This window comes from Phymastichus coffea, unplaced genomic scaffold (genome assembly GCF_024137745.1).
Source record: "Phymastichus coffea isolate CEN01 unplaced genomic scaffold, Cenicafe_Pcof_1.1 PCOF00097, whole genome shotgun sequence".
In the NCBI taxonomy this organism is placed as follows: Eukaryota; Metazoa; Arthropoda; class Insecta; order Hymenoptera; family Eulophidae; genus Phymastichus; species Phymastichus coffea.
In genome coordinates this window covers 454585-474972 of record NW_026706908.1, presented here as the reverse complement: position 1 = coordinate 474972, position 20388 = coordinate 454585, and the positions used below count along the sequence as shown (strand labels likewise).

General features: G+C 37.5%; 1 protein-coding gene across 9 annotated transcripts in view; it reads left to right on the top strand.

Annotated features, from left to right (window-relative positions):
• Window positions 1–1206: 1206 nt before the first annotated feature.
• The window catches only part of LOC131669845 (forkhead box protein P1), a 203407-nt gene continuing 184225 nt past the window's right edge, over window positions 1207–20388 (top strand). For 8 of the 9 annotated variants that reach the window (XM_058945022.1, XM_058945023.1, XM_058945018.1 and 5 more), the window contains exon 1: window positions 1207–1455. In XM_058945022.1, the coding sequence (XP_058801005.1) occupies window positions 1426–1455 (30 nt within the window). In that variant the 5' untranslated portion in view covers window positions 1207–1425. Of the gene's footprint in view, window positions 1456–7696; window positions 8067–20388 lie in introns of those variants that run through there. The other variant, XM_058945017.1, reaches the window with a different exon arrangement.

Sequence of the window (20388 nt, the reverse complement as noted above, 5' to 3'; positions counted from 1 at the left end):
AAAACCGATAGAGTCAGAAAGAATCCAAGTCGCAATACAAAACTACTTTTTTGAGACGAATTCTCGCATCATTGCGAAATCTCAACAACGAAAAAGAAAACCCCGTCACACGCACACACAAGCGACCTACATCCCAACCACTCCACGCGCATACATCAAAACTAAGTTTCTGGCATCGTCTGTGTGACAGTCGGCAACAAAACTAGAGCCTCTCGACGTTGTCGATATCACGCGAGAGAGAGACATACTTGTGCCTCGCGTTGTTCTCTTTCTCTTTGACACGCAAGAAAGGCCCGAACAACAACAAACAGCCGTGCGACCGCGACTACAAAGACTTCGGTCCATTATGATGTGCAAAAGGGCCAAGCAGTACGCAAATGTATTCTTGTGCTTTCTCACCCGATGCCTACTCGGCAACGCTACAACTGTCTCGACGATTTCGAGCCTTTTGATGAACTTTTATTCGTTGTAGTTTTCCTTGTGTGTTTGACGTGTTTTGAGAACTAAATTCAGTTATGATTCTTGAAAGATTTCTAAAGACGTTGATTTGTCATTTTCAGTGAAACAACCTATGTTTATTAAATATTTACTTAGACACACTGTTTTTGAGAAAATATATAAATTTCCTCTTGAATAAGATTGTAATAGTACTTCTACAGTTTATATATACGAGAACATACTACAATCATTCCGCAATATGTATTACTGAGCAGAATTAATTTATTATTACTGAAATAATATTTCTTTTTATGTTAGAAACTGCCAAATGATCTAAATTTTATTTCAGATTGCACGTATTTAATTTAAATTGTCGTTAAATTACAGTGCACATCGAATTTCAAAAATGTATCGCATCATCAATTCATTGCTTCAACTTTCGAATATAATCTTACTTCACTAATCGAATATATTTAAATAAACAAAAGTAAACAGCTCGCAAATAAAAAAAGCTGAAGTCTCAAAACGCCTACCAAGCAAAAGAAAGTTGTATGCTACGTAAAGAGCGGAACCGAAGGGTAAGAAGCCCGTAAGCTCACGCCACCACAGTAGCTACGACGTAGTGCGCCGACTCACGGCGCGCATGCTGCTCGTGCCGCCTTCTCTTTCTTTGTCGCACTCGCTCGCTCGGCTTTGCTGCGGGAGAGGGGAGTTCTAACGGCAGCAGCAGAAGCAAGCAGCAGCGAGTAGCGCTGGCACAGTCGCGACGGTAGCAGCCACCGGCGCACCACCAAGCTATATATATATATATGTATATATATATACACATTCCACACAAATCAACCAAAAAATAAAGGGGATAAACACGTGTCACGAGACAGAAATAGATAAAGAAAGCGAAAGAGGGAGAGAGAGAGAGAGATAGTGCAAGTGGGTAGTTAGGGGGTGGGTCGGAATAATAGAAGCACGGCCACGAGGAAGAGCGACATGCTGGAGCCGCGCTGGAGACCCGTCCAGGTAGAGATCTTCTTCCCACCTGCCAAAAAAAACAAACACACACATGCTTTTTTAAAATTTCTAAATCAAAAGCTCGGCTCGCATGCGCCTCTGCTCTCTCTCTCTCTCTCTCTCTCTCTCTCTCTCTCTCTCTGCACGCTCTCTCGCTCTTTCTCTGCCTCATTTTTTATATGCACCATGTCTGTTTCTTTTTGTTTTTTCTTCTTTATGCTGCTGTTGACGATGATTTGATTTTATTGTAGATGTAGACTATCTGAAGTGGCATTAATTTTTTGTTAAGTTGGATTTCTAAATTTTACTAGTAGTATTATTCAATATTTATCGTAGCATAAAAATGTTCATTATATATTTGTGATACGTTGCGTCAACTACTTTCCGAAATCATCGGAGCATGACGTACAGACTTGTACAAAAAAATGCTTGCGCGAATCGTAAATCGTTTATAACCGGGTAACAAGTTCAAGACTATCGTCAGTCTATGTACACATATTTACGCCATCAAGCCCGTATTACGCAATAACCATGTTCTATACCCTCTCTGACGACAACATCTTAATAGACTTGAACAGAAAAAAGAAACATATTTCCTCTAGTTATTTAACGATTATTCTCAATATTGGCCTCTCCCGTTCGTCAAGCCATTGCGCATTCCACGGACGTGTCACCTACAATGGCATCCTCACCTGGGCAGTATCCCTCGCGTGTGAAAGGGGAAAATAAGACAAGGCTTGGCCAAGAGAGAGATTGGAGGCGGTACTCTCGTCAAGGGGTGGGGAGAGAGAGAGAGAGTGAGAGAGTCCCTCCCGCCATCCCTCTGTCCTCCCTCTGTCTCTCGAAGCGCTACTGTTGGCACTGCTGCTGCGCCTCTTCGCTCCGTTGCTATATTGTTGTTCCTTGTCGTGGCGATCGTTTGTTCCTTTTTGACTGTCGGCGGCTCTACTAGGCGGCTTGGAATCCCGTTAGATTTGCGGAAATTCAAAATTGATATTCAGCTAAGAAGGTCACATCTAAACTCTAAAATGCACCGTGTAGCTTGAACTGTTAGAGTTAATCAGACGTCGCTAGAGCTAGCTAGAGTTGGCTATTTTCGAAGTAGATTAGTTATAATGTAACGCAGTCAGGTAGCTTCTATTCAAGTCGGTTTTATATTCGTATATCATCCAAGAAATTCATATCTGTATCGGATGTCTGACCACAACCAACTTTTTCCACTTACGCGCCGCGTCTTTCTACGACTCACTTTAAATTCATACTTGACATTTGCACCTCTACCAGTTGTGTCAACAAATTCCATGACAATGAAAGAGCAAAGTGCATCGCATCCAAGAAAAAAACCTCTTAGTGCCTCCTCCTTGCCCGAACGCGTCGTTCTCTCTCACTCCTTGGTCGTGCAACCAAGGCAACGCGCAAGGCGCGCGCGATGTGCAAGGGGGAGGCCAAACGGCCAAGCGCACTGCACAGCATCCTCTCTCTCCTCGGCCTCCGTGTGCTCTATACCCCTTCCGCCGTTGTATGTTCCTGGCTCCACCCACTTTTATATTAATCACGTCTTCAAGAGAGAGAGAGAGAGAGAGAGAGAGAGAGATGCTTCGGGGACCACACCTTGCTTGCTGCGCTTGCATATAGGTATACGATAGGCGGGGGCTGCCGTCGCTACTGCCGCTAATGTTGTGCAGCAGCAGCGATGGCTATGTACCGTTGGATAACGATGGCTTGTTCGTTTTTTTTGTTAGACACCGACAGGTTGCGAGGGTCATTGCGACTAAATTATTCGAAGCTCGCGCAGTCGTGAGTTTCATACGGATTAGTTTTGTTGTATCGTCAGCGACATCGTTGAAGGTGACTTTAGATTTCTTATACCGAACAGACAATTTGACGCGACAGCACGAAGACGGAAAGATAAGGCGCTAACAATACAAAAGTGTGGTATTGTAAAATCGCAACCTCTTGATCTAGATGCGCGCTAAAAAAGAGCTCAACCTGCACCTCTTTATTACTCATCAATTCTACGAGGCTCGTGCCTTCAAATATCTCTTATTGTTGCCAGACCAGGCAATAAACACGTCGATCGCGAAAAAGCCAGATATATCGGCTTTTATACTATTGTTGTTCGATATGCTTCGAAAGCCGACTATCGCCAATACTCATTGTTACTTTCGACTCTTTCAATTATCTTTCGCGTATTGCATCGCTTTTTCCGGGGCAAACAGCGAGCGTGTTGAATTTTGCCCGATGAAAAGACAACAACTCCTTTTTTCGAAGGACGACAAGGACTTTTCTACCGCGAATGTTTGCCATTGCATTTGATCAAAACCGGATGTGTATATATTTCTTTGTTGTTTCATCGGATTGAAAGTATTGTGTATTAGCACGAAGATAGAACGTAGTCGAAATCGGAACAAATAAGCTATTAAAAACGAAGGAGACAACAGCTCAGACATAACATATATTTATAGGCGCTTGTGCAAATTCTTGGCATGCGGCAATTCATTGCAATTTATAAACGTCTGCTGGCGATCAGCTACACGTAACGCTGCAACGGAACTAAATAAAATTTATTTCTTACGTTTCCCAAAATAGAAAGCGTTAACGCGAATAATTCAATCGGCCTTCTCCAAATCAGACAACAACCACATTGTCAATTTCTTCGTATATATTTCTGCTTGAATTTTTTGTCTTTATATGTAAAATTTCCTACAACCCGAGTTCTTTAGACATAGATCCAGATTGAATTAGAGTTCAAATTGATTCTATATAATTAGACCCATTGAAGAATCGCAAATGAATGTGTATTTGTTCAACTTTTGTTTCCATTTAATTTTCACATTAGAAATAATTTCCAAAAGCGAAAATAAAAAAAGTTCTTTTTTCTCATTTACCGAAATTATCCGAAAGGATGACAAGGATCGTCCGAATGACCTATAGTCAGTAGTCCAGAGAGTGAGAGAATCTGGAATGTACAACGCGATATATATCACGACAGCGCGCTGGTTATAGCAGACAGGCAGCAGCAGCAAAACTGTCAATAGAGGAACGAGAGGGCACACATGGCATAATGGGCGAGCGGATTCGGTGTGCGAATGGCTTGTTGACTTGTAACGTTGTCGGATGCTGATGATGACGATCATTTGGTCCATGGTCCACGGTCGCGTCGCTCGCGTGTCAAATACGCCATCGCTGAATCCATCTCTCTGTCTCTTTCCCTCTCACTCGCTCTCTCGTTTTCCCTGATTGCGACACACGCCTCTTCGCAGGCCACTTTTCGCGCTTCGATCGCCCACCCCCCTCCTAACGATTCTATCCCCCAGCCGATTGTTTGCACTTTCTCGGATCGTTGCTGCACTCGCGCGATAGATCTATCGCGTACGCGCCGCCGTCTGTTTGGTGTATACTTGTACTACATCGTTTACTGCGCGGCTTTGAAAAACATTTCGTTCTGGAATATTTTCCATTGGCAAGCGTAGATTTTTATTTCATAAGGATATTCGATAAAAAAAAACTCTTTCGTATGAATTAAAAATACGAATATATATCGATAACGTTATCGTTATTTTATTTATGTGGTCAACGTGAAACAAAATTTACAATATATTTATAGTATAGTTTTTTTCGCGTTTCACAGTCAATAAACTAAACATGTCAAAAAATAAAATGTTCTTATGTAGAATTTTATGATCGTCGAAACGTGTATGTAAAGAGAAAATAAATTTTGATGTTTTTTCTAGAAAAGTAGTACACAATAACGTTAACTACTTATAGTTCGTACATATTTTACTTCCATAATAATATCGATTTCTAGCTAAATAATTTTGTGAAATAGAATGTTGTGAAAAGTAAAATCGGAATTTGTCGGATTATTGGCTGATTCTTCGCAAACGATTTATCAAAGCAATTAGAGTGGAATTCGTACAAAAAAAATTATTTTTTAAATAAAGTCGAAATTTTATCTAGGAAAATACCTTTTCTCAACCTAGGCGGAATCTTATCGCAACTCGTAAGCTCAATAACAAAACCCATCAAACACATGCATACGCCGGACAGCGGGAATATATAACAATCGAGGAAAGTCCTGAGCCGCATCATTTCGAGCTTGCGGCTGTATTTACCCTGCGCATCGTTGCGCCTCAGCACCAACGCCATAATAGAGAGAGAGAGAGAGAGAGAGAGAGAGAGAGAGAACTGCTATATCAAAATGTTGCCTGGACGTGGTGTTTGAGTTCGCGGTTCCATCATGAATCAATTACAGCACGGATTTCGTACACAATGCGAGCGAGAGAGAGAGAGAGAGAGAGAGAGAGAGAGAGAGAGAGAATTGCACTCGCTCCACACTCCCACATACATACTTTGTCCGCGCGGGAACACGAAGGTCCGCGATATATATGTATACGTAAATGGGGAGAAATTCGCTTTATTGAGAGACTATTTGGTTAACATGAGGGTGTATTGGATTGATTGAGAAAACGTGGCTTTGTTGTTAGGTCGAGTTTTGAGCAAGACGATAGATAATAGATCTGTTGAATGTATCGGCGAAACCCATTTTTCGTATTACTTACTATTAAAGGAGATTATTATTCACCAGTATTCGTATGGATGAAGATAACCACTACCATTTTTCGTAACTAATTATTGGAGGTGAATTTCTTGAATTAACCTTAATGAAATTTTTAAAAAATCAAAGATTGTTTAACCCGATAAATTTTCAAACAAATTGGTAAATGAAATTTATAAAGTAGAAAATACTACGTTGACTTCAAATTTTCAAATCAAAGAGATAACGTGGATAAAACAATGTTTTCCGTAATGTCTTGAAATAATAAAAAAGAAGCGTATCTACGAATACCTGTGAATACGTGATAATCTATCAACATAATTTTTCAAGGCTAACTAGCTTAATTAGTGTAAGATACCGCATCTTTTAAAACATTATGCAAATAAACAATCTGATAGAGAAGGGGAGAGAAAGAGAACGGTAATCACCGCAAATGAAATCCTTCGCATCGTTGTATTGCGGCGGTTTATCGTCGACTTCCATTTGGTGGTTGCGCATACACATACATACGGACGCCAATACACAATTACGCTTTGCCGCTATGATTTCGCCGATAAATTGTTTTTGACTCTTCGTCGGCTCGCACGCCCGAGCTCGGCACATACCGCGACACGTTAATTGAGCCGTAACAATGCCGCGAACGAGGGCTCGATCGATCATCGCTTGTGTTTCTATATTGGATGTAAGTGCGATCAATTTGCTTTTAATTTTGTTTATCTTTTTCTTGTTTTTTTTTTTTTTTTTAAGAACTTGCCGTAACACTATTTGAGATACGTAAGTACGTTAGTAACTAGCAAATAGAAAAATTCATGCCATCAAAAAAATTGAGCAATTAAGCGATCTCCAGTTTGCACAACAACGATACGGTAAAATCATGTTCCAACTGCTTTTTACGAGGAACTCGACTATGTCAATGACGTCATACTGCTTACACGTTGCTATTTCTTTTTTTTTTCTTTCTTCAACGTATAGTATAAGTAAGAAAACAGTCGACGATGTGTTGTATGATGCTGATAAAAGATGTATACATGCAAACATTTACAATAAACAATAAATTATACTCCAACGACGATTATTTGCGGAAAATAGCGAAAGAAACTGCGTGCGCGGACTATTTTCGGTTATTGTATTTTTTTTATTAAATTTGAATCGTTTATTTATAACTGCTGATAAATATTGCAAGGCATACATTAAGATTAGAGTACTTATTTTTATTTACACGCGCGCTACGAATTTTTCATTTTTTTTTCCTTTATCGCCACGAAGATAAGATACTATAACAAGAGCGCAATAATAAGTGTTTGTGAATAATTTCATTTTCTTTTTGAAAACAAAATGTTCTTTTATTTTATTTTTTTTATTTTATTTACATTTTTTATCGCTTGTGGATGATAATATATTCTATAATCCGATTAGGTTGTTGAAAGAAATGATAAAAAGCTTAGGTTAAGCAAAGCCATAATCACGTGTATACTGCGCATCGTTTTTCGCAACATCATCAGAAATAGAAAAAATTCAAAAGCCACGTGCGCAAATAATATATAACCCTCTGATGATTAGTCTCGTAAATGTGCGCGTTTGTGTGTGTTTTTGTGCGCGTGTGTGTACGTGTGTGTATTTACACCTTCAATCATCGTATCAGTGCGACTCCAATGTTTCTTATCAGTTCGCAGACGCCAATCGTTCGGTACTGAAGATCTTTTCGCGCTGCTCCAACTACATCAATTAGTTTGTTTCGTAGAAGCCTTTGAAAAACGTATATTTCCTTATTTGGAAGTTGTTCTCTGTACTTCTTCTTTACGTTTTGAGGAAAAAGTTTCGAAAATCGGGCCGAAGACGGGTAACAAGCGGGCCGAGCCCGCGGCATGCTCGTTTAAGACGATCGTGTTGCCGTCGACGATACCGAATCACGATTTTAAGAGACGCTCGCGACTTCGGGGTGTGATAGTTTTCAAAACTTTGATTCTGTACGAGTATTCGACTATTATGTGTTTCTTCATTGGTTGGAGAGAAGGCGGCATCAAGATTCCTGGTTCTTTCTAAGATGCGCTTTTCTCTCAAGGTGCGTAATATCGAAGGATTTGATTTTTTTTTTCTCCAAAAAAAATTGTTGTCTTATTGTAAATTCAACAAGTTAACGATGGAATTTTTCAACGAACTCGTGATCTTTCTTTATTTTATTATCTTATCAAACAAAATCGTAAAGTTATATAGCTTACTTTTATGACGATCGCTTGGTAAAAGTTGAATGCCTCTCTCTTTTGCGATAAAAATACTTCTTTAATTTTTTCGAGTGGCAGTCGAAAAGCTCTAAGTGATCGGATTTTTCTTTTTTACAATTTTTGAAATTGTGAAATTGTGAGAGTAATGCAGTTTTTCTACTTGAAAGCTTTATTAATCAAAACAAACGGAGCGATTCTCAAATGGAAATATATTTATCTTGATTATTTGAAAAAATGAACAATAAAACCTTGACGATAGGATAGAGTACACTAATCGCACCAATAAATAACACTGATTTTTCAATTAAGATGGAGATAAGAAAGATGTTGGAAACTAATATAGTAAAAAGTATTATTCGAAAAAAAATCATCAAAACTACAAACCTTTCAAACAGCATAATTTTCCGAAGTAAAATTGTATTATAGTGTATTATACAAGTAAAAACGTGCGAAATAATCGTCTCCGGTTCGAGCTTATTTTCACACTTCCTCGTTATCTCAAGCGCAAACTCGTCCCTATTTACCAAGAGGCTCGCAAGATAGTACGTATACACGGCGCCAAGGCGCAAACAAACCCAATGCAACTACGTATATAAAACGACACCAACTCACCTTTCAACTATATATACATTGAGAGTATTGACTAAATACTTGAATTTTCTTATTATTTTCGTCTTTATTGATTTAACGGATTTTTGACAAATCTGTAGAAATTAATAACTGCGGATATCATCCGTTTCACAACTGAAACATTTATAAATAGTCCCACCATCAAATTATCAATTTTACACTATCACACATTACCAAAGCATCGCAGTGACACCACCTACGCATCTCAGAGCACTTAAAAATCCTTTGATGGTCGAAAATGAAAGGCGGTACATGTGATTTACCTTACTTCGGCTGACTAATGGCTTTGGCTCGCCGGCAATCGCCTTGTGAAGATTTATAAGATCGCGAAAGTAAAACTACTTCACACGGATAGTGATATCATTTCCCAAGCAGAGAGAAAGATAGAGAGACTCGGTTGACACAGTTCATATGTACTATAATGCTGCCGGAGAGGCGGACCTTGAGAATAATTTTCGTGTCGCGCGGCAATCGGATGCGGTACTTGGAAGTCGCAATTTTCGCCCTTCTCGACGCAAGTATGTGTATGTGTGCGCGATATGCCTGTTGCTGTAATTTTCATAAATATGACGCGAGCGAGCGATTGATCACGTTGGCACACTTCAAGATTGCCTTTTCGACAGATTTGACGTCATGCAGTGTATAATATGCTTCTCGTTGTTTTCATTTGAATAAAACATTTCTTTAAGCGTGAACATTTGAACATCTTACAGCTTACACTTCTTACGTTTTTGACTGTGTATTCAATTTAGTACTAAAAACTCATTGTCAAATGTTATTATGTTATGTGCCATAATATCTTTCATTTGGAAATCTATTCAAATTCAAAAAATGTTCGTTAAGATCAGAAGTTTGTTTCTTATATTATGTTGAATAAGAAATGTTTTCGTTTCAATTAAGAAAAATATATCACTACTAAAAATACTCTTCAAGAGTACAGCGACGATGACAAAGTTGCTTTTACAATAAAATTTTAATATTTCAAGAATAAATTCTATTAAACTCAAGTAATAAAGTTAGTGTAACTGAACAATGAAATACTGATATTAATATAATAATTCAATTCAATCCTTTCATGTATATGCGATCGTCTTACCAAAATCCACCAAAAAAATCGTTTCTCAAAAAAAAAAGAAAAAATTACAACAATCGCACACAGATCCAATAAAAAACCACTAACGAAGAATTAGGAAGACATCACGTATAATAATTATATATTATCAGGGGCGAAGATAAATCGAATGATATAGTGTTTTGTCAAAGGAAAGGAAGGGGGAAGCTTGCGAAACAGATTTACAAAAGCCGTGCGTAGGTGAGCTGCTGGCTCTCGTTGCGTTTATGATAATGTGCAGCAGTAGTAGCTGCAGCACATACAAGCCAGTTTACCCACACGTCCCTGACTGTTAGATAGCTAGGAGGATAATCGGCCACGAAGACGATTGCCGACTTCCTGTTTTAGATTATAAAGCTCTCTAACACCACGTGACATTTATGCGGCAGATACGCGCGTTAAGTGCATTATACTCCACGGATTTTCTTATACAGTTTGATTGACGAGGTGAAACAAATGGCAAACATCAATGCACAGAGTTGCATCCGTTTTGGCATTTGTATTTTATTCGTTATTAAAGTATGGTGAGTTCAAAGGAACTAATTGAATTCATAAAAAGTCTATGCAGTTCCGATCACAATAATTTTTGTGTTATCACGATCGATTATGAAATGCTTCCATATGATGCCATATCTATACAATAAAATTAACCGTCAAATAATGCTCTCCATCAAAGCTTCTTCAAAGAAAAAATGAATTTGAATTAGCTCAAAATTTGTCGCTGTAGAAAGCTCTACACTGCAAGTACACACGTATACCAACACGCATATACAAAATGTGAGGGCGTCCTTGATGGGCTCGTAAACAGGCTTGTCGAGAGCGATCGTGATGATCGTGTCGAGTAAATAGAAAATTGCAAGCTCCCGTCGTCGTCGTTGCACATACATAGAGAGTGAGAGAGAGAGAGAGAGAGAGGTGCAGGATGGCATTGGTTACCCAGGCACACAGTATATAGCTATCACTAACACGGTCTCGCTCACTCATGTGTGGCTCTTCAGTTTCTCTCCCTCCATTATCAACGTCAGACGAGCGCTCGCTCGCGCGCGATTCGTGTCATCGGCGATTAGCCGAGCGCGAATGCGGAACACATATACATACTCGCGCGCTATGCAGTTTGTTCTCCCCTTTCTGCCTGTATATATACACCTATCAGTGAAGAGAGTCTAGTGACCTGCATTTTTTTCAATTGATTTTAGTAAAAATCGAGGCATTTTTTATTTTTTTAATAAATTTATTGTCATAGAGAGTTCAATAGTTTGAGTAATTGTTTTTTTTCGTAAAAACTGTAACAATTGAACCATACTGAACGATAATTTTAAAATCATTTCCAAAAGCTACTATGTTCGCTTTGTTTGTTAAGAAGCAAAATTTGTAGGCTTTTTCATCCCTAAAGAAAGATATGTAAAAATATATCAAAGAACATGTTTTATTTATTATTATAAAAATGATCAAAATCATCTTGAACAACTTTGAATAATCATCGATATTAAAAAAAGTTTCCGTTGAGGGACTATATTTTTCATTCAAGAAAATACCAAACTATGAAACATTTAAAAAAAATATGAATCACAATAAATCGTAATTTAGTTCATTGCATTTCTCTGCCAGAATAAGTATTGGCGTACGTGCAATATTTACATATGAAATTTGTTGAAAAGCTTGAAAATTCTAATAATTACCATGACATAAACTTCCCGTTCGCTTAGAGTACACAGAAGATTCGTCACTCAGCGAATGCAGCAAGCTCCATTTGCGATTTCGCCGGCGGCTAGCTGCTACTGCCATTCGGAAATGGGTCAGCCGCCGAATATATCGTTTCCAGGCTACCGAGCATCTTTTATTTTCAACAGCCGCAGCGCACCACGTCTATCCGTCTTAATTATTTTGTCTCATTTACAACTGCTCGCCTGTGTGATTTATTCAGCTTAATATCGCTCTTTCGCTATCTGTTATTTTGGTAATTACTCCTCTCCGCGGATGTTTTATTTATTTAAATTTAATATGCGGACTTCCCACGGATTATTTATTTTTATTTGCAAATGACCTGACGCTAAATCTTAAACTATGAAAAAACGTTTTTAATTTTGCTGCATTTTTGAAGAACTTAACTCTAGATTTGAAAGAAATTTAAAGAAAATCCGTTTTTACAGTGCAACGGAAGTATTGAATAATTTTTATTTGGAATTTGTTATAATTGTGTTATGATTATGTAAATTGAGATCTTCAACATATAAAAATCAAATGGACTTCGATTGATGTTGTACAAATTTATTTATAATCGGTAATTAACTATATATATATAACTATATATATGTAGTTAATTACCGATAGAATTCATCGTGAAGACAACTAGTTAGATTTTTATGAATTAAATGAAGCATAATTCAGTTTAGAAAAAAATCTCCGTGAAAAATAAAGCACCAAGCCGTACATAAATCTATCAAGCACAAGCGGAGATATCAGCATGTAAATCAATTATCGCTAGGGTATATTCTCCTGGCATAGACTCTCCGTTATAATTAAGGGTATAGACGAGTGAGTGTCGTTGCACACGCGCCGCCGCGTTTGCAACAAGCACGCAGAATTGGGCTCTTCCGTTGTTTCTATTAACAAAATGGCAGCACTAGCGCGAGTGCGCGAATTGCACTTCGCGCTCTGTTTTTGATTCGTCGCGGAAAACAGCACTACTTTGCTCCCATTGACGATCGTACATGCGCGCATACCATTGCGAACGCCCGCGCGATTTCAAAGAATGACCTTTCAACGTGCTGCATAATGCACGACTCTTGACTATTTTCGTCTGGCGATTTTCTAGAGTGCATATTCGTTCTTTTTTAAAATATATGTAAATATATATATCTTTTGGCACGTAATGCCAGGACTAAGACTTTTTTTATGTAGAATTCCATTTAGCAATCAAGCATACATATTATATCTCGTTTTTATTTTATCTGTACACATACGAGAAAAAAAAAATTTTTTCAATCATTAAAAATAATGAAAAAATATTTTACATGTAGCCAAGTCCTTTGACATGAAAATCAAACGTATTATGCATACGGAGCATTGAAAAAGTTTATTTTTGTTTATACATCTACAAGCGAGTCACGTCAATATATTTTTTTCCCTAACCGCACACTCGCGCCCACGTGAAATATGCATGTCTACAATCTGCTCTTTTTACATGTCAAGGCAGTCCTCGCAAGTGATAAAGTGGAGACTCATAAAAGTTTGTTATGGCAAAATGACTCAAATTGTTGTTGTTATTATTGTTATTACATCATATGTATAGTATACCAAAATGAAACAATGAAAAGTTTCGGGAGATTGACAAATCGCCAAGAATTTCTTTTTACATTCCAACCATCAAATAAAAAAGCAAGGCAAAAATAATAGTACGCGCGTTGCAAGATCGTGACATACTCTTGCACGTTGATAAATTCAACCGAAAGCTCGCAATGTGAATGCGCCATTGATGAATTGGTTTTGTCATGTCTTTTGGGAGTATTAATAGTCTTGCGCGCGTGTGCTCGGCATGAGGCTTTTTCGAGAATAGCATACGCGACACATCACACACTACATACATGAACGAAATAGTGTCTTGACTCTTCGTGTATGGCAACGATGCAATGTATATAGGCATGACTTGGAATGGAAATAAACAATTTTCACTATACTTTTAGGCAGAAAGGAAATTTTTTTAATTTCATATATTTCTTTTATTATCTTGTATTAGAAACATTTCACATAAAATGAGGAGTTTATTCTTTAAATTAGAAAAATAAAATATTCTTAATTAAAAATATTGAAACTGTGTAATGATAACCACATCTTATCATGAAAATCAAAATCGAACGAATTGTTCCATTCAATAGCTCGAAACATATAAAATCAAGTCATCCATGTATACACACACCACGGCAGTATGCACTCATACGAGGGATACAAATGGGGATCTCTTCCACGCGTGTAAACTGGTTAAGGTCCTCCCCGGTATGCGAATCCCGACGCGCGGATGGCTTCACGCCTCGATGATACCGCGGCTTCGTTATCATATACCTCCTCCTACTCTTCTTCCTCTGCTGCAAACTCCACTCGAGTATGTGTTGCGTACGTACGTGGGTAATGTCAATGCTACACACGAGTTGTCTGTCTTATGAGATGCACGTTTTGGTATTCAATTTCATTTGCTGTCGAAACATTTGTGAAATTGCAGAAAGTCCGTCAAAATGTAAAACCAGTACTTGATCAAGACATTCACGGGATAAAGCCGAATTTATGTGAATGAACAAAGAGCAGAAAAAAAAAATTTCTCGAGCAAGAAAAGTGCTCTTTACTCATAAATAACTCTTTTTTTCGCTCCCCTCGCACCTCGCGGCATTTGTCACGCTTCGATTGGGAAAGAGAGTAGAACGCACCCTCGCGAACAATAACGTCACACTCCACGTTGCGCGCTCTCTCTCTCTCTCTCCTCTCTTTTTCTATCGATATTTTGTTGTGACTTATATATCCCTATAATGGCGTTAGAGTGTTTCGGCCGCCTTATTTTACCCGGCAGTTATTTCGGAAAGGGAGCACAGAAAAGAAACTGGTTGTTTATATCGACGGCATTCCATATCGATGAGCCAACTTTCGCGCAGAAGGGGACATTTCTTTCATTTTTTTTTCGTGGATTATATACGAAATCGTCGTCGAATGGTTTGTCGATTAGCAAGCATACAGCAAGACGTATATTATCTCCGCGACGGAAATGTAATGCACAATATGCAGGTCAGTCTCACGAACTTGTCAGTATAAACTAAGGTGCAAATAATCGGTTAACAGTCAAGAGAGCCTTGGCCAATAGTTTCGATGTTTCGCTGCCAGCGCCGCATGTGTGTCGATTGTCACGCGAACTTCTTGACAGTCTTGCTTGAGAGCATTGTTGAATTCTCGAGCGACGTATACACGTACTCCATTCAATAATCACAAGTTATATTTATGGCACCGCCTAGTCTGCACTTGGAATTAGCTTTGTATATTACATATTCGTCGGCCGCATGTCTAATGGGCTGAAAACCGCTTATAGAACATCTTCCTTTTCGAAGACTCATATTTATTTCTTAATCAACGCGTCAATCGCGCATGGTTATAATAGTTATCAAATGAATGTATTAATGAGCTAGTCTCCCTTGAGACACGTTCAGAACAGAACATCAAAATTTTGTAGTACGTCTAATTATTCAGAGATGGTGTGCAATGCTCGATGTCTTCATGTAGAAATTTGGTATGCGTTCTTTCTATATAAATGCAGCTTTTTCTTCGAGACAAATAATGCATCATTCACGGTACAGATGTATTTTTTAAATACACCATTAATAAAATAGAGGTTTACGAACAAAACAATAATTAGTAAAGTAGAAACATTTCCTTTAATAATATGTAAAATTCGTTATTTTTGGAATAATTACTGCTACTATATGTCATATTTATTCGAATCATATACTTTTTCAGTAAATGATTGACTTACAATATTGATGAGCAACGTACTTGTAAATATTTCTCACTGAAAAGGCTCTCAGTGAGAAAGCACCTAAACAAGGCAAAGTTAAGTAAAAAACACCGGAAGGACAAAAGCTCAGTGGCAAGGCTCATTATCGTTTTTCTCCCTATTTCGCCCCCTCGACTGAATGGGCAGCTGACAAAAAGCGTGCGCGAATGAGAGGCAGCATTGTCCGCAACAAAACGTCGCCTAATCCACAGCAGTCAACAGTTCTCTCTTTCTCTCTTTCTCTCTCTCTGTTACAACGCGAATTATTATGCTGTGTCTTTTTTGTCTCTGATATTATCCCAGATGAAAATTCTGAACTTTCCTGAAGTTCGTTTAATTGATAGAACTTAATTTTCTCGTATTATCGAATCGATAAACACGCTAGTCTTATACATTTTTATAAACTTCTGTATAAATAAACAATTTTCTATATTGAGCCGCACGAGAGATGAAAATGTTTACAATTACATCAAATAGAAAGTAAAATCAAAGTAAAAAACTTAAGTGTATCTAATAACGTGTGAAAGTCCGCATCATAATTAAAATTGTTTTCGAAAATTAAATATCGTGAATTCTCGCAAGCGCTTAATGTCGTAGTTACATTTTGGGCTAAGTGAGGTGTCAAATCGAGTTATAGTTACTCCGTAAAATGATAACTTACACTACATAAAAATTCTAATTTCAATTGCATATATACGTAATCTTATATAAATATATAAATCATAGGCGGCTATGAAGTTCCGTTTAATCAATCACTCGATTCTCGATATTCACGTTCCATTATCAGCTAAATACCTGCATTATTTCGCGTTAAGAAATAACACGCTAACGTAAAAAGAAACACGCGTAGTTATTTATGTAAGTTACTAATTTTCATTCGTATAAATAAACTCCGAAGGCGATCGGCAATTTTAGGGCATCCTTAAGGTTTGTACATATGCACCTGCGCGTCTATGTATAAAACAAGTTCCGATTATACTCTCATCCACATTTAAATCAGACGTCAGACGTACTACAATTAAAAATGAATTTACAGTTGGCGATAATACAACAAAACTATCGTTAAAATAAAGAGGCGGAACAGTTTTATTCGGTAGACAAAAGAAAATAATAATTGCAATCGCGGCTTGCACGCACGTTTCCACTTGAGATCATTCGGTTCGTTGCTCGAGTACAAAAAAATCCCTAGCCGGCATTATTATATGCGTACAAATTTTTCTGTTATTATTAGAGAGAATCTTGTCGCGACTGATATAACGACGCGATATATGTACTTGTGTGATTAATGAAGGGGGATGTATGTGCCAAAGACATGCGCTTATGAGTTTCTTATTTTTTTTTATTCCTTATTATGTGGCGGAGAATTGATCGGAGTACATGTGTGCTATGGAGCTGGTTTGCGTGCATGAAATTCCTTTAGTTGTAACGAATACATACTACGAGTGTGAATGGATGGATACCGATACGAAATAATTACTTTTGCGATCAACTTTTTATAATATTTATAGATAAAGGCATAAACTTTCTGTACTGTCCGATCTGTAAGTTTCCATATGAAAGATATTTGTTAAAAATAAATTGTAAAGTAAATAAAGAAATACGTGCATTAATGATTGCGAATGATCGATGACTTCAAATTGCGCTTTTTTCTTTTTAAAATAACTTCAGAGTTTCACATAACTGAGCAGACGTGTTTACCTTATTCAATAACAGTTCACATATACTATGCTCGAGATTATGATAATTTTCTCGCTAACGACGCAAATAAGTATGCACAGATAACTCGTTTATTATTTAACTTCAATTTCGTACACCTGGTTTATTTATATATTTACTTCAAGCCTGTTACGACATGGAGCGTGTCACGGAAAACCACTTTGAGATATTATATAGAGCGACTTTTTTGGAGTTGTATTTTTCAAATGTATTTTTCTTATCTGATTGCAGGTAAGGCAACCTCATTGTGAAGAAATTGAATCGAGGTCTATAACTGATTAACCGTAAGTTTCAAAATATCTTCAGCAAACAAAGTTTGGACGTGATAGAGAATGGATTAACCATTGATTTTAAAACGGAGTTAGTCGAATTCGACGTTTGCATTATTAATCGAATCTTTGCATGCACCGATTCTACTCTCAAAAATACTGTGCTTGTTGTCTATAAAAATCTAATTAAAGGATCAAACGTGTTTACCTGTCAGTGAACTTCAATCGGCATTATACGAATACCTCGTTCAGAATTATTATACGTATAGTCAACCAGCATAACCAGACGATTGGTACTACAAATTGAGTGTTTAAAGATAAAAAATGTCCTTTCATCCTATGCTGCTGCCACGCAACGTGACATACATTCTCATATCGCTTATAAATGTAAGGGAAAAAATTTTTAAGGGATTTGGGGATTATTAAATAATCTTTTGGGCGGATTTGTAATCATCGAGAACAAGGTGTTTGTATAATTCCGATCATTTTTCACTTACAGGTAAATTCATTTGATCGTTTAATTAATATACTTCAAGCTCGTTCTCAATGATTACACGCGCAGATGTTCAGGGCTTCAAATTTTTTCCCACTCTAAATAAATGCACTTACTTCATTATGTTGAAATCATCGAATACTTTTCATTTCGTACTTTGATTTAATTAAATTTACGTTTCAAAATTTTTGAATCTGCAGTTGCCTCTTTATTAACTATGGGATTCCTATAAAACTTGTTAAATACTGTAGATCTTTTCGACTATCCAGCAGCTTTTTTAATTTTCAAGATTAAATGCTTCTTTGCAAGCTTTTGATGTTGATGCGTGCCTAGTGCTATACCCATGGTATCCTTATATACCGCAACCGTACATTACACCTTGAAGTCAATTACTCAATCTTTCCTTGGAAATAGCTTTGAGCGGCTTACGCGTTGACAAGAATAGATTTTTTATATTTCCTCTAGTGCTTGTCGTAATTTCTACACATTTCTTAAGTGTTTTTGCGGCAAGAATTTTCAATTCGTTTTTAATATAGGGTATCTCCAGGGTTGACTACGCTCTATACGCTTTAGACGTTTTGAGAATTTTTGTTATGTTGATTTTTATTTCCTTTTCTGACTCAACTTTATTATTAATATCTATAGTGTGTATGGTCTGAGCTCGTTGGGCTGTTGCCAATGCTAGGAGCATTACTATCTTATCCGACAGCTCCAAACTCAGCAATTTCATTGGGTACAACAACAATAATCGTTCTACGACTACATCCGTATCCCATATCTCGCTGTACTTCAACGTTGTTGTTTTCAGTTTGTGTATGCCTCTCAAGAAACGCTTGACTGCTGGATCTTCCGCTATATCCTCTTCGACATCGAAATTAATAGCTGACCTCATAATGTTCAACGCGTTCAGTTTCGCTCCTTCTTCGTATTTCTCATTTAGGAATTGAATGACGTTGTTTACCGGCTGGAACAGAGGTACTAAGCTCACCTGGCGTTTCGCCGTTGACCGACGATGCTATCTCACGGACAATCAGCTACGTGAGGTGCTGCGACTTCTCGACTTTGACGAATATTCGTGCGAATAGCTGAGACTCTTACGTAGACAACTGGATCTCAATTGGCCTTTGTAAACAGCAATAACTCGCGTGTGAATCCCACGAATAGTTTCTTCTATAGATCTTTTTTCGATCGTGACTTTGCACCATTTTGGCAAGTTCTGGACGAACTCTTCTATGCTAGCAAGTACAATGGTTTACGTTCTCTGATGTGACGTCAGTCACACAAGCAAATGTTATGAGGGTTCGTGCGGTGGGAATCGTGCAACAGCAGTACCGCACGAGAGAAAATCTTTCATCATTGAAATCTAAACTTGTAACGCCAACCATCTGGACGATATGGACTACACGTGTTATCATTGAGGGCGAGATTGAAATATCATTAAAAAATATCGATTGTCTTTAGCTGTTTGTTCTATTTATCTAACTTCTAATGTTGTCTTGAAAAAAAAAGAAATCTTAAAAACGCATATCTCAATACGATAATCAATAATACGAGCATCTTTCCGATATTTTAAAGCACTAGAGTGGAAAAATGTTGCAAAATTTTTGACAAGTTTTACATAATTTATATAATTGTTGATTAATTTATCAAATTTTACGTAGAAAGTTCAATTCGCCAAATATTGATGCATATATAATTGATATTTTTAATCTCATTAAGAACACTTTGGTATATTCATCAACGATATCCACAATGATAAGCAGCAAATTTGCTTTCAACTTCACAATAAAATCTAATTGCCAACGCCATTGAATTCATACAAAACTCTAAACTCATATTCCAAGTAATACACAATTGAAACGAAGCCTCCCCGTCTACGGAATTTAATGCGATTAGCGTGGAAAGTTGGAGTAGATCGTAAAGCTGCTGAAATAAATGAAATCATCTTATGCCCAAGAAGACGTCTTAAAGTGCACACGCGCTTGTCTATAATTGGCATAAGCTGCTGATCTGCCCGTTAAATTCCCAGACAATGCTCTCCTCTCAATTTCAACGCTTTATTATAGCTTTGCCTTTTCTTTATCTCACCTCCATAACTGCGCCTTTCAACGCCCGTCGTTGCTCGTCATAATTGTTTTTGATAATTCTATAACTCGTAGCTCCTAGTCTTAGGATGGTTTTGACGTGTCTTCAAGTTCCAACAACGTAGCTGAGTTTTGAAAACGATCACTTTGAGAATTAATCAATCATCATATTGGCTTTTCATTTTAAATGCCGTTAGTAATTAATAGTCCATTCTTGAATGATTGACAGATCGATCAATTGATTCTCTCAGCAAATTAACACGCTTTAGCTCTTACTCCATGAATCTATGAGTTTTTTTTTTTTTTTTTTTCGTTCGGTCTTCTTACAT